This window comes from Myotis yumanensis, unplaced genomic scaffold, assembly GCF_028538775.1.
Source record: "Myotis yumanensis isolate MYYU_CA2020_CCGP unplaced genomic scaffold, mMyoYum1.0.hap1 SCAF_3, whole genome shotgun sequence".
In the NCBI taxonomy this organism is placed as follows: domain Eukaryota; kingdom Metazoa; phylum Chordata; class Mammalia; order Chiroptera; family Vespertilionidae; genus Myotis; species Myotis yumanensis.
The window spans coordinates 127765549-127780785 of record NW_027223754.1 but is presented as its reverse complement, the minus strand read 5'-3'; the positions used below and the strand labels follow the sequence as shown (position 1 = coordinate 127780785).

The following is a 15237-nucleotide window of genomic DNA, read 5'->3' as shown; positions in this document are numbered from 1 at the left end:
CTTACCGCTTTATACACAGGAGGTAGTTTTTTGAATGATTAAATTTAAAATCATAAGTCTTCCCTGATGTCCCATACTGAACAAGTTCAGGTCATGGCCTCAAGGTAATTTCTGCTATATTTTATTACAATCATCTCTTCACATCTTGCTTTCATGAGGGTTCCTATTTTTCCTCAGAAGTATTAGGATACAACTGGCTATGATAATCAGAATTTTCTTTCTGATTCTTGATTGTCCAAGAACATCTTAGAAATAAACGCTACTATCAAACATATCATCCCCATTATCTGCACCTAAAAATTGCTCCTCTTACTTTCTTTTTTTTAAAAAAATATATCTTTATTGATTTCAGAGAGGAAGGGAGAGGGCTAGAGAGTTAGAAACATCAATGTTGAGAGGGAAACATCGATCAGCTGCCTCCTGCACACCCCCTCCTGGGGATGTGCCCACAACTAAGGTACATGCCCTTGACAGGAATCGAACCTGGGCCCCTTCAGTCCGAAGTCTGACGCTCTATCCACTGAGCCAAACCGGTTAGGGCTGCTCTTACTTTCTTTTTTTTTTTTTAAATATATTTTATTGATTTTTTACAGAGAGGAAGGGAGAGGGATAGAGAGTTAGAAACATCGATGAGAGAGAAACATCGATCAGCTGCCTCCTGCACACCCCATACTGGGGACGTGCCCGCAACCAAGGTACATGCCCTTGACCGGAATCAAACCTGGGACCTTTCAGTCCACAGTCTGATGCTCTATCCACTGAGCCAAACCGGTTACGGCTGCTCTTACTTTCTTATGTGTCTTTGATATATTTGTATATATTTGTGAGGAACCTTTTGTCACATATGTATCTGAATAAGCTTGCCTTTTCTGTCCCACATGGTTGCTTTGAACAACATATATTCCTCATATTTCTTGTGAAAGGGATTGATTATAACTTTTGGAGAAAGAAACAGATTCTCAATTTTGGATTATTATTGTCAAGAATAAACAAACAAATAAGCAAATAAACAATTAATCCTGAATCTGGTTAAGTCTCAAGATGTAACTCCCAATTTCCAAGACATAAAGAGGTCAAAAGAACATCCTAACATCTGCTAAAGTAATGGATTCAACAAAATCCAAATTTTGTCAACAAAAAAATTACATCAAAAAATGAAGAAATCTAAATGAAACTATAGTTTAAAAGAGATGTGGAGCTAGTTAAATAATTGCAATATATGTACTACAGTTGGACTCCAATTCACACAAGTAAACTGTAAAATAAAACATATGGTTTTATGAGTGATCTGTACTTTGAATAAATATTTGATGATATTAAGAAATTATTTTTAGTTTTAGATATGAGCTGGCTGTTTTTATTGTGTTATATATAATTTTTAATATTTCAGAGAAATATGCTGATATATTTGTTGCTTAAAATGAAATGTTGGCCTGGCCAGCATGGCTCAGTGATTGAGCATTGACCTATGAACCAGGAAGTCAATCAAGGTTTGATTCCCGGTCAAGGCATATGACTGGGTTGTGGGCTCGATCCCCAGTATAGGGTGTGCAGAAGGCAGCTGATCACTGATTCTCTCTCATCATTGATGATTCTATTTCTCTCTCCCTCTCCCTTCCTCTCTGAAAGCAATAAAGATATATATATTTTTTAAAAAGAAATGATGTCTGAAATCTACTTCAAAATAATATAGGAGGGGAAAGTTGTGAGGATATATAGGAAAATGTTGGCATCAGTTGATAATTCCTGATGCTTGGTGATGGGTAGACAATTGACTCTTATTTTGTAAATTTTGTATATTTAAATGTTCTAAAATCTTTTTATAAGATTTATTTGAATTTGAATTTTGGTCCTCTTCTTGATTCTTAGGATCACTGGGAAAGTTGCTTAGGCTCTTTAGGCCTCAGTTTTCCTGTATCTTTCATAAAATTTTGCTGATAACTCAATAACATATCCTGCAAAATAATATCCTACCACAGTGTTTAGCAGAATCCCAATTATTGGTCTATAATTATCATCAATAAGAAGATACCTTGCTGATAACTAGTCTATATGTCTGTAACAAGTGGTGGTGGTTGTTTTGTTTTTCTGTGTGTGTTTTTTTTCTGCACAATACTATTAAAATGCATGTTCTCCTGGAAGTTGAAATCTCTTTTGAAGGTATGTAACACACAGATTTTTTACCTAGAGCTCTTGTCCTGGGTGGGGTTTTGGTTTGGTTGGTTTGGTCAGTCAGTTCCTCCTCTTGCTGCACTCATCATTGTTCCCATGAAGGTTAGAGCCTTTTGACAGCTTATCTACCACCTCCATCTTTGGATGTTGACCCCTCAATTTAGTAAGCACATGTTCCCAACAAATAATTAGATCCCTAAAAGCTGTCTGTAGTCAATAAGACAGCTGTTTGCTATCTTAATGATAGCAAAGCTACACTCTTTTGCAAATCTGAAAATATGTGTTTGTTTATGTTAGGCCACTCTTTTTGTTAAGAAATGCATATCAATGTAAGTGACTGTGTAGACATTTGCATTTTTCAAAGATGACACATCATATCTCCCATCCAATATGCTCTTATTCAATACACACTTGTCCCAACCCCGTTAAGAAATGGACTCAAATTTCCCTCCCTTTTAATCTGGCCTGGCCTCATAATGCCTCTATGAACTAACGCAATGTGGTGGATGGAAGTGACACAGCATGACTTTTGCAGCTGGATCAGAAACGGTTACACAGCTGCTATCCAATTCTTCTGGGATGCTTGCTTAGGGGGCAGCCAGAGGCTATGTGAGAAAGAATCCTGCCTGTGCTGAGATCACATGCTGGAGACGCCACCTGAGACCCTCCAGATGTCAGGAAGCAGAGCTCTCAGGCCACAGCAGTACCAAATGCCATCATGGGAGTGAGCTCTTACTTGGGTGTTTAGCCCAAGGCTAGCAACCCCGACTTTGGCCACAGCTGACACCTGACTACAAATGCATGAGAGACCCCAAGTGAGAACAGTCTTTCTGAGCTCTGCTCAGATCTCCTGTACCTAAAATCATAAACTAAATTATATTTTTAAGTTGCCAAGTTTTGAGGTAATATTTTTCCAGCAATACTAATAGGAACAGACTGGTTCCCTATATTTAATTATTTTTCAATGAGCATACTTTAATATAATTCTAAATTTTTCATTAAAATGTAGTTATTTCTAAGGCTATTCTCAATTAAGGTATTTTTTAATATTTTATTGACTTTTATTGAGGAAGGGAAAGGAGGAGAAAAAGAGAGACAGAAACATCAATGCTGAGAGAGAATCATTGATCAACTGCCACACTGGGAATCTAGCCACAAGCCAGGCATATGCCCTGATCGGGAATCGAACCATTGACCTCCCGGTTCATAGGTCGACACTCAACCACTGAGCCATGCCGGCTGGACTCAACTATGTATTTGCTCTCCCAAATTCTGTCAAAGGAGCTTCATCTTCTTGAAAATATGATTGTTTATTAAAGTAAATAAAATTCAACCCATGATGTTAACAGAAAATTATTTCTGAAATAAAGACCTATTATTGAAAAGAATTGTACATTTTTCCCTAGCTGCTGCAGTGATGGATAGCATTGTTAGCCAGTGTCAGCAATCTGCCAAACATCATGTTGGACAAAGGCCAGGTTGTCCTAAAACATGCTTTTATTTTTCCCCTGCCCTGTGGCAGGGATCCAAAATCCATGATTTATTCTTGTTGATTTGCAACAATATTTTTTTGTAATTCTGTCTTCAATTTAATAAGTAGGATAATGGTGATACATTTCAGTTTTGGGCATATAACCAAAACAATATGTACACGTCCAGCCCCATCAAAATACCTTTCTGCTCAAGCCATGTAAGTTTCTCTCTTTCCCTCTTAAAAATGGCAATTAGACTGAAATGGTAGTTGGATCAGGTTTGAGAAATAGAAGATTCCCTTTTCAATTAGGTTGTTTTTCCAAATAAACTCAAGGAATGTTTAAGCTCCCTTCTAAGATCATCCCCAAAGAGAATAAGAAAGAGTGAACCATAATTCTATGACCACAATTCTATGACAACTGATTCCCAGTCAAACATGTTCATCCTGTTTCCAGTTTTAAAGAATCAAGAGTATTATAGGATTATGCCCTCATCCACGTACTAAGCCATGCATTTGTTTATGTATTCATTCCTCAAGTGTTTATTAATGCATGAGAGCCTATCAAGTATAAGGCAGCTAGCTGAGTAGAGGGTCTATAAAGATAAATTACTGTCATGCTTCCCTTCCGGTAGAGAAAATAGATATTTAAACAGGTAATAAAAAGGTAGTGAATAATAATTATTATATATCATTTATTGTTAAAGAATAATCAAGGTAAATGCATATTACAATTAAAACACAGAAGTAGACAAGTGCAGAAGTTGCCTCTAAAGCAATCTGCAAAGTTAGGGGTTAATCTTGAGTATTAGAGTGTAGCTGCTACAAGGCTTTCTCCTTTTATTAAGACTAAAGTGCCAATTTGTTTAATTCTTCTTTATCCTTATTTTCAAGAAAATATATAATCTTCTTGCTACTCTTTTGAAGGAGAAAAGTTAAAATTAAAGGGTCTCTGCATTTCCCCTTCTGCCCAGTTTCTGGCTAACCTGCTCCCGTCCTGTCCCCTGGAGCTAGTGATGGTCTTACAGAGGAAGATGCATCACAGCTGTTGTCTCACAAAAAGCCTGGATCCCTCACAGCTGCCTCTCTCTCCGTCCTGAGACTGAGAAGGAAACCAAGAATGTGTCAGCTCTCCTTCAGGTCAGGGAGGTGGAAGTTTCCTTTGGCCTTCTCTGACTCCTCTCTTCCCCCTGCCCATGTAACCCCTTTGCGTCTGGAGCCTTGGTTAGCTGAGTTGCTCCTGAATATCACTATTGCTTCATCTGAGGATCTGTCATACTCCACCTCTATCCAATACTAATTTAGGGAACCTACTGGGCATGCTATGTGCACAGTACTGTTCATATACCATGCTTTGGAGTTGCCCTTCTGATATATCTAAACTCCAAATGATGCATCTAAACCCCACATCCCAGCTGCTACAGAGGCAGACGTACAGCCAGAAAGCAACAGAGCTTCCAGCATCCTCTCTACCCCTCTACAAAATAGCCCTCATTTATTCTTCTGTGTTGATTTCATGGAAATATAACAAGTTCATGTATAAGGTTTGTTCCTGATAAGCTAACTTTCCCAAACAAGAGACAAGCTGGATTATAGTAGGTCCCACATTGTGACCCCTAACAGTTGAGAAAATGATTTTAAAAAGGTAAGAAAACCAACTTTTTGCGGGTTATAGTTTTCCCAAGTTTTTTATTTTTTTAATTAAAATCTCTTCTGTGGTATGAGGTACATTGTAGGAATGGTATTTATTTGTAATGATTTTACATGACAAAATAAAACCTTCCATCTTTTGGTATTATTTCTACAGGGCTAGGTATGTAGATGTGAATCATTTATAAAATGATTATAAAATAGCTTAGTGCTTTATTGTGCTTAATCCTTCACTCAACCAAACTCATTTTGTTCAAAGGAATAGTGTTGGAGAACACTGAATTAATAATTGCACAATTATTAAACTTTCTAACTCTTGTCTATTTACATTGGAGGTGATGTGGCCCTCTTTAGGGGGAAGGGGAAAGAAGACAATGTTGTATCCAACTTGATAAGACATATACTTTTAGAGATTCTTAATTTCAAAGAAAAATAAAATAACATATCAGTAATAGCCTCGTATTATTAGCCAACTTTATCTGAATGGTAAATTGAATGTAACAGTTATTATGGTAGACATTTAAAAATATTTTTTATTTTTATCTAATGAAGATATATTCTCAGTTATCAAATGAGAAAACAGATTTTGAAAGTTTTCAAGTTACAAGTAATAAATGGTAAAGCAGGAGTTGAGCAGAATCACTAAACTGCACAACCCAAGTTCTTTCCATTATTAATTAATTTTAAATGGTATTTCAATTCTTTTGAATCTTGTTTATAAGAAATGTAACAATAGCCATTATTTTAATTTAGATAAATAGTCAAAAAACAATGCTTATGCTTATTTCATCTGTCCAAGCTGATCTGCCTTTTAGCAATAAAATGAAAGTCATTACCAAACAAATGGTGTCAGTTGGAAGGTTGATCCAAAGATGGAGGGCTAATCTAAAGAGAACACAAGTAAGGGGACCTGTCTTCCTTCAAGGTACAAAGTACATAAAACACAGCATCCAGCCACAGGACCAATATTAGGACATTTTTAAAAGATCTGACAAGAATGAGTTGCATTGTGAGCTTATTATTTTAAAGTAACCCAGATTTCTGAATTTGCTGTTCCTACATTTATCTTTATATTATTAATTTTTATAAATGCTATAATTAGGAGTGAGTTGTTTTTTGTTTTAAGAGGATAGAATAAGAAAGAAGATATAGTCCTCATAAAAGTCCAGTTCAAATTACAAGCAAAATTGCAATACTTAGAGTCAAACTAACTTGGCCAATATCTATGGAGAACTCATCACTTTCTCCAGCAGGTTAAGGCATATGTTTAGTTTCTCAATATGCCCTGTTCTAGGAAAACATAATATAATATTATTCTGATAAGGTAGAACTAGGAACACAGCCAGTATATCTTCCTGAAGGTCTCAATTTTCCCATGGAGTAATTATTCAATTCTAATTTCACAATTTTTACTTCTTAAATTAAAAAAAAAAAAAAAGTTTATATATTTGACGTTGCTTAACTTTGTCAGAAATAACTCATAGTGGCAAAAATAGTCAAGCATTTTAATTAAAAAGTGCTTGTTTATATTAAACATTATTTAGATAGTAAGTTGTCAAAAGATTTTGCCTTTTAACACTGTAGCTTCTCTCTGCTAATTGAAAGCTCTGCCAAGAATAATTCCAAAGAAAACATTAGCCTCTAATACAGATAAGCATTTACATTTATCTCAATGTGCCCAGCAGTTTTCTCTATTCTAGTAATACAAGCGTTGTGTTCAGATCATCAGAGAACTTAAAACTAACAATAAAATAAATGCCATTGCCTTTACTATAAGTGAGTTTGCTCATTTCCTTGCTTTTTTTCTACTTTTCTTTCTTTTACTCCATAAAATCATCACATAGAAAAAAATGTTTTGAGTCTCTACTGTGAATCAGGTATCTCACACTTATAATAAGCTTTCTAAGACTGACTGTGATTTTTCTAATAAAGATGTCAAGACTCTGAACAGTTTTCCAAAGTCATGAAGTGAGAAGGAGTGAGATAGTAGTTGAAAATGTGAATAGAGTGTCTTTTTTAAAGGGAAGTGTATTGCTCTTAATAATTTATAATGATAAATTATTATTGTTAAAGAATAATCAAGTAAGACAGGTCCCCTTACTTGTGTTCTCTTTAGATTAGCCCTTCATCTTTGGATCAAATGTCTAACTGACACCATTTGTTTGGTAATAACTTTCATTTTATTGCTAAAAGGCAGATCAGCTCTGACGGATGAAATTTTTAAAAAAATTCATTTTCTTCACTTTGTAAGTTACATAAATGTCATACCACTGTGCTATATATCTGAAACTAATATAATAATAAATATCATTGTGATTGAAAAATAAAAATAATATATAAAAAGGAAATGTATTTTCTATCTTATAAATATCTGACCAACATTGTTGACAATATATTTAAATATGCATCTGTGAATTAATAAAGACTAAAAGACTTAGATGAGCCCATTGCTCACTAAAACTCAGTTCTCCTAATTAAATATGGTTCCCCAAAACAAATCATTATTAGAATTTTAGCTACTTATTTTTTTATGAGTCAGTAAGACTATGTATGATAGAAGAATGCTGTACACTCTGGCCCTTAGAAAAAAGATCCTGTAAAAAACATTCTCATTTAAAAACAACACAAGTTAACCAAACAAAACAACAACAATAAAATTACCACCAGACACCCACGTCAATGAACCTTGGTGTTTCTGTTCTAACACTACCCTGTTCTGCTTAGTGTTGCACAATAGGCTTGGACCTTTTTCACGATAGACAATAGGAGCACTGTTCCAATACGTTATCAGAATCAAACTTTATGGACCATTTATTGTAAAAGCAAAGCAAAACTATATTTATGGAAAAATAAAATTTAAGTGAAGCAACTGACAAGTCTTCCTTTCTTAAAAACATCAATCCTTCCCTGTTGATAATATGTGCTTGAGTAATCATGAAGTCTTTTAACCTTGCTCAGAGGCAAGGTGAGATTTAACTTGCATCACAATTCTTGGTAACTCAGCCATCATAGTAACTTCAGAAAAAGTTTCCCACTAGTATATCCATCCTATGGTGATTCCTTTGTGCCGATAGTTTCAACCCCATTGCTTTTTCTGCCTACACGCATATTTCATGTAATCTCTAGAGGTTTATAGAAGCTTCTTTTGAGTTTGATAGTAACCTAATCTCCCCAGCAGCAATTACACAAGTCAAAAAAGCAATAATCACCACCAGTAGAATCTCAGACTCACAAGAACAGGAACCATATCTGTCTTTCTCATTCCTTTCTCCCCAGGGCTTAGAAAAGATCTGGCCCATTGTGGGCTCTCAATATATTTGATGAATGAATGAATGAATGGATGAATGAATCCAATGGAATTATCCTACAGTCTTTTTGCAGACTTTCTATACACTTATTTTGGTTTCAAATGGCTATGTCAGTATTGAAAAAGCTATTTCGAAGTATTTGTTTTTAACTGTTCTTAAACATGTCATATTTTCCTGGGTCCTGGGTGTAGTTTATTCCAACTGTAGAAGTTGGTGGCAATTTCCCCTGCAAAATTCTGCTTGAAAGCATGTTTTTAATAAATATAAAGCTTCTGAAAAAAAAGAGTCCTACTAGACTATGGGTTTCTTCCACAAGGAAATGCACCATGGTAGAATCCTTTAATGAGGATTTTTTTTTCATTTTTTTCTTTCTAAAAGGAAAATGTACCAAATGAAAAGAGGAATGTGAATCAGCTGCCATGTAAACTAAGTTGATTCCCTTTTGGCCCATGTGCTGGGACTTCAAAATTTCTGGAGATTTATCTTCTGAGTGTATTGGTCTTGAAATTCCCAGGCCAAATTGTTCTTGAAAGATGATAAATCAAATTGTATATACAGTGTTGGGCTAAAGATATGTGCTCTGTGATTATACTGGCTATTTACACCATACCTTGGTTATAAATATTTACTTTGAAACATTCTAAAAAATATAAATAGCTAGATTACAAAATACCAAAAATAAAGGCAAAACTAAGACTCAGAGAATAAGGGAGTATTCTGACATTTGAAAGATAATCTTTTGTTCTTAAAGTTTACTTGTTTTGCTTCTGATAACTCTGCATACTTTACAATTTAGCAATGTTTGAACTCTGTTTGTCTGGATTAAGCCAAGAATAAAGAGATTGTCCAGGTTTTCTTAATATTTAAGACTTCATGAAAAAAAAATCATCTAATTAAAATAAACCATCACTCTAGAATCACAGAATGTAAGACATTGTTTTGCTTAAAATTTTATCTTATAGAAGAGGGACCATGAGGCTCAAAAAGATTTCCTTTTAAAAATGATTTGTCCAAGGTTGCAAAGTGATGGAGCTGTGACTTAAAAAAAAAAATGATCTTAACCTTGAAGCTAGTTCTTTCTATCCTACTTTGCTTCCTCTACTTCTCTTTAGGTGGCACTGTCTCTCACATTTGGAAATGCAGTGATTAAAACTGAAAGTGCTAAACTCCCAGGAATATAACAAACAAGGTAGGTAAAGAGAGCCTGCATCCCACTCACCCAAATCAGAGCACTGGACAACTCGAAGGTGGCATTGGCAGCGGAAGGGACACACTGGCCCCAGAGGCTCTAAGTCAGGATCACCAGCAGTGGGATTTTCTGGGTCTATCCCAGAAGCCTCATCTGCTTGCATGAGGTCATAAAAGTCAAATATGCTTCTCTGTTGGAATGGTCCAGCCCAGGAAACTTGAGCAATCAGAAGAAAGATGATAGTTGCCTTCATGACTTATCTCATATGTTTTCACAACCAAAGAACCTGGGAAACAAACAAAAGGTTTAAAAGAGTAGCCTTGCCTAGTTTATAACACCCCACAGTGAAGTGAGCATAAAGGAAAGTAAAAAAAAAAAAAAAAGTGTATTCATGTGTTTTAATAGATTGTTAAGAAGCAGAGTATTAAAAATATATTTAAAAGGTGATAAGGTACATTTAGACTGACTTTCATGGCTATTTACCTATGAAGGAAAAATTGAATATTATTTACATTACTTGTTTTGCATTTTGGGTCTCAAGACAACTTGTTATATATTCACATCATTTACAAAATTGGTATGGATAAATCATGTTGAAATTTTCAGTGCTCACTCAACGCAAGCCATACCACAGTCAAATAAAGTTTTGACTATACACCTGAGAGATCTCTAATTCCTGCTTCAGAGATATCTCTGAAAGCCTATCTTATCTCTCCATCCTACCAGAGATATGGTCTTATATCTGGAGATATAAGGGCCTACCATGGTCCAGGCCCTTCTTATCTCCTGAAACTATGGTAAGAGTTTCCAACTGGTATCTGCCTTGGATATTCCCTCTGCACCAGATCACCTTCCACTCTGCTGCCCAAGTCATCTTCTAAAAATCCAACTTAATTGTATCATCTTCTGCTGGAAACCCTTTGTTGACATCCACGGCTTAGCAATAAGGTCTACTTTCCCTGTGGTGCATATAAGACTGTTCATAATCTGGTACCAACTGATCATCTAGCTACATGTCTCTCCATTTTCTCTTCATTCCCAGGCCCCATCTCAACTCTGACCCTCAAAGCTAATTGCCATTTAAAATACTTACCTTGTAAGAGTGTTGCAAAGATTAAGAGAGATAATGGGCTTCCCCTGTGTTTCTCCCTGGCTCATCCAGGCAGGATGCTGCTTTCTTTCTCTTCTGTGCTCCCAAAGCATGTTCTCTTAACCTCTTTTAAAGAACTTATCACATTATATTGTAATTTGTTCTGCGTGCTTGTTCTGCCCCCCCCCCCCCACGCCCCAATAGAAGATGTACTCCTTCAGGGCATGTCTTATTTTTGTTTTGTACCCGGCCTTGCGCAATATTTTGCACGTAAATGACTCAATTGACCATCAATTTATTAACCCCGGTTATTCAATTTGTGCTAAGCAACCAGTTAGTCTGACTTTTTAAAACATAAATTACCTTTTTTTCAATATCAAATTTCTAGCACAAGAAAGATATAGAACTGAAAGCTTCAACTTGGTATAAGCAAGATTCACTTTTAAAAGTAATTCTATTGGATAGTTTCTCAAACTGATCATTTTAAATGAAACAATAACACATATGGAAAATCCTAACTGAATTTTATATGACATATTATTTGGTTTTACCTATAGGATTATTTTATAAACAAATAAAAAGTACAGTTTTGACAAATTCATACAGTATGCATCCATTCATTCATTAAGCACTTATGGATACATATATAGCTATGTTGTTGAATTGATTATGTAGTTAGTTAGCTTAAGAGAACTAAACAAAATTGACTAAATCTTAATAAATCTGAATAACAAAAATTAGTTGATCATGTAGAGAGCAGTCTATTTTTGAGTTGATATATTTAAAAAACTTTGTTGAAACTGTTCTAAGTATTCCCAAAACATATTGCAGATATTATCTTTAGTCCCACCATCTATACTTTGAATTGTACACATATAAGAATCCAAACTAAAGCTGCACATTTATAACTAGAACTAAATAATTGTTTGTAATAATCCAATGGTAGCATAAGAAAAAAAGTCTTCATATACCCTAACCCTAATATATCTTTGGAAAATTTTTGGGTAGATCCACTAGAGAGGGAATAAATATTTTCAATTTCTTATACTTTTGTTTCTTAGTTTATATTTATTACTAAAGTATGTCAAAGGCAGCACATATACAATATGAACTTATGGATTTTTATTTAAAAATATAACTAAGATTAATTATTCACACTGCCCCTTTAAGTTCAGTATCCGGTTTCCTCTAGGAGCCCATTCCCACTCAGTTACCACATTGCCTTTAAACAGAGACTATTCTATTGTCTTGGCAGTGTTCCCTTGGATTGGAACTAAGGGAAGGGCTTTCAGTCTGTTTCACATTAAAATGCAAAATTTATGGTTTACCACAAGTTTGCTAGCTTTGCATATTTAATGTCTCACAATTTTAGAAGAAAAATTAAGCAAAGTAATTGCAGATTTAATAAACAGCAACTAGAATTAATGCAGATGTCACTTTTTGATCTTTTCTCCAGGATAGAGATTACCTGGTTATTTCACTCACTCACAAATGGAAATGTTGAGCATTCGCTCAAGGAAATATTATCATTTATATATATTTACTCTTGTTAAAATGGTAGAAATTCTCTACACAAAATTATTTTTGGTTAAAGCTACATGCAAACAGACAGTTTACAGCTGCCAGTGTGTGTGTGTGTGTGTGTGTGTGTGTGTGTGTGTGTGTATGCATGCATTTTAACCCTGATTGTCCTGGGGAATAATACTAATATGTCCAATAACTTTATACAAATTCCTTCATGAACTAACTTCTTTTAAATAGTGCCATGACTCTTGAATATTCAGTATCTTAAAACAATTAATGTGGGCAGTTGGTGCTAATAATTTCTTTAATCATTTCCTTCTTTCCTTAAGAAATCAGAAAAATAAACAAAAAAACCACAGTTACGCATGTGGAAACCAGGCAGGCTATTATTGTGATAATAGACTTTTTAAATTTCATTAAACTGTTTTAAGTACTCTAAAATGCATGATTCTTTCCTAAATGCTAATTGCTAAGAATATCTCATTACTTCACTAAAGCTCATTGCCATAATTTATAAGTATTTTATCAAAAATAACAATCTCTGGTTGCTTCGACTACTTCAGCCCATTAAATTAACTGTATCATTTCAGATCAACATTTGTATGATGTAATTTATGAGTGACTTTCAAAGTCAAAATTTAACCCTCAGGAGATAAGTGAAGCTCTAAATGTGGAGCAAAATTAAAATCCCCCAGCACTAGGTGAATTAAAAACCTCAATAAAATAGAAATAATTTAAAAATAAACAGTAAAACCACATTTATCCACAAATAAGGGCTACTCTAGGAGGCATCTGGTTCTTTTTCTGGTCAAAACAGCCGTAGGAAGAAAAAAACCCACAGGTATTTACATTACCAGAGCCCACTTAACAAGTGGTCATCATGTTACCCTGTTTTGCAATTAGGATAAAAAATAACCTACAACCTCATTTCATAGTGAATGTATCTTATAAAATTTCATTTATATTGAAAATACAGACAGGGTTTCTTCTTTACATTTAAGAAATTATGTAATTAAATGTGGTAATACTTTAGTTAGGTCTTTTATAATCAGCATAAATGTTTCCAATGTTTATTTTCACCTTTGGTGATAATTTATATTTTCTTATAGGTTGTAGAAATGTACACTAAACTTCTACAACTAATGACTAGAGACTTCTCTTAGGTTTTAAAAGTTCTTAAAATATACAAGATTTCAGGAAAAAAATAAATCCTTAAATATATAATGCAACTACAAATAATATGCTAGTCTACAATACTTTTCTATAAATACATTTGAAAGAGCTAAACATTTCATTAGTACAAATACAAATATATAAATACAGATGGCCATGGTGTTAGATCATAGATTTTCTAAAATAAATATCCCTTTCTTTTTGCAAGAACAGAGAGAAAGAACTAAAACAATGCATTTGATCATCCAACCAAATATTTAACTTCTGTTTTCAAGCAATACTTTTTTAAATGCTGCATAAAGATTATTAAAAGTTTAGCACAATTACTTTTTCTTTTCTCTTTCTCACCAAATAATCTCTATTTCCCTTAACTTGATCTAAGTCTTTATTAGTCTGTAGCAGAGTTCAGGACAATTATTGAAAACCATACCTTTTAATCCGGGGATTTGCCACAGGAGCCCTCAAAGCTGAGATGTAATTACACTAAATATTCAGCCCAAGCAAAAGAGTTTGCAGGTGTGGGAAGGAGGAGGGGTAGGTGCTGCTCTGTGCCTGTCACTAGGTTGAAAATCTCCTGCTTCTACTCCATAGCCCAGATAAAAAATAAGGTTTCCCTCAATGAACACTACCCGGCTGACACCCACATTAGATCATATGGTAATGATATGTCTCTTGTATTGTTGCCAGAAACTTTATTGGCCTTTTTTTCCCCCCATTTGCTTTATTTCTTTTACATCTGCTTAAGATTCTAAACTGCTTATGTGGTAGAGTGGAGGAACTTGACTTGAAATTTCTTTTATTATGTCGATGCATTTCCCTAAAATATTGCAACTAAAGGGTTTGTTTCCCCACCCCCACCCCAACTCCGCTATCCACCCTCTCCAGTCTTGTTTATAAGGAACATTTATTATACTTCTGAAACCACAGTTTTTCTTGCTTTCTTGATGTATAAGACCGGCAAATGGAATGAAATGAATCTTGCAGTTACTTTAAATGCGGTCTGTGAAAATAAATGAGTAGCCTTATGTGAAAAGACTCATTCGGATTCCTACTTGCCTAGGGCTGTTTGTGCAAATTCAAGTGGAGGTTTTCTATATATTTTGAACGTGTTTCTGAAGGGTCCTGGATGAAAGCCGTGGTTTTATATGAAAAGCATGCCATTTGTTACTTTCATTACTCATAGTTTAAAAGCTTTCTTGTTGTCTCCGAGTTTTTTTGTTTGTTTGTTTTTTAATAAAACACACAGAAACTAGAAGTCGGTCACAAGTTAATTTAGCCTGGATATGCAAAGTTTAATTTTCATAGACTACACTTTTATATAATCTAGAACTTTGAAGAGGCAATAGAGTCTACGATTCTTTGCAAATTTCAGTAAATAGAAAAAAAGTGCAAATACAAGGGAAGTCCTTTATTTAGCTAATGGGAGACTTTTTTGAGTTTTTGTAATTCCCTTGCTGAATGCTGTTAGCTCTCCCTGGGTCTCTCTGTTTTGACTTGTATCTTTATGCTCTCCTCCAGGCTATTACCAGGTGGAAACTTGAAATCAGCATCTGTGAAACATGAGAGGATCCCCCTCCATTCTCCACCCTCCCTTCTTCCCTCCACTGGCCATCCAAGTATACTATTCCACAGCAAATACTCTTTGGCTTGATGAAACTTC

General features: G+C 34.7%; 1 protein-coding gene across 2 annotated transcripts in view; it reads right to left on the bottom strand.

The window, feature by feature from the left end:
* DCN (decorin) overlaps positions 1–14190 on the bottom strand; it is a 41317-nt gene extending 27127 nt beyond the window's left edge. The window contains exons 1-2 of one of the 2 annotated variants that reach the window (XM_070409591.1): positions 14008–14190; positions 9821–10076 (exon numbers count right to left, since the gene is read on the bottom strand). In XM_070409591.1, the coding sequence (XP_070265692.1) occupies positions 9821–10043 (223 nt within the window). In that variant the 5' untranslated portion in view covers positions 10044–10076; positions 14008–14190. Of the gene's footprint in view, positions 1–9820; positions 10077–10883; positions 11016–14007 lie in introns of those variants that run through there. The other variant, XM_070409592.1, reaches the window with a different exon arrangement.
* Between the last annotated feature and the right edge of the window lie 1047 nt (positions 14191–15237).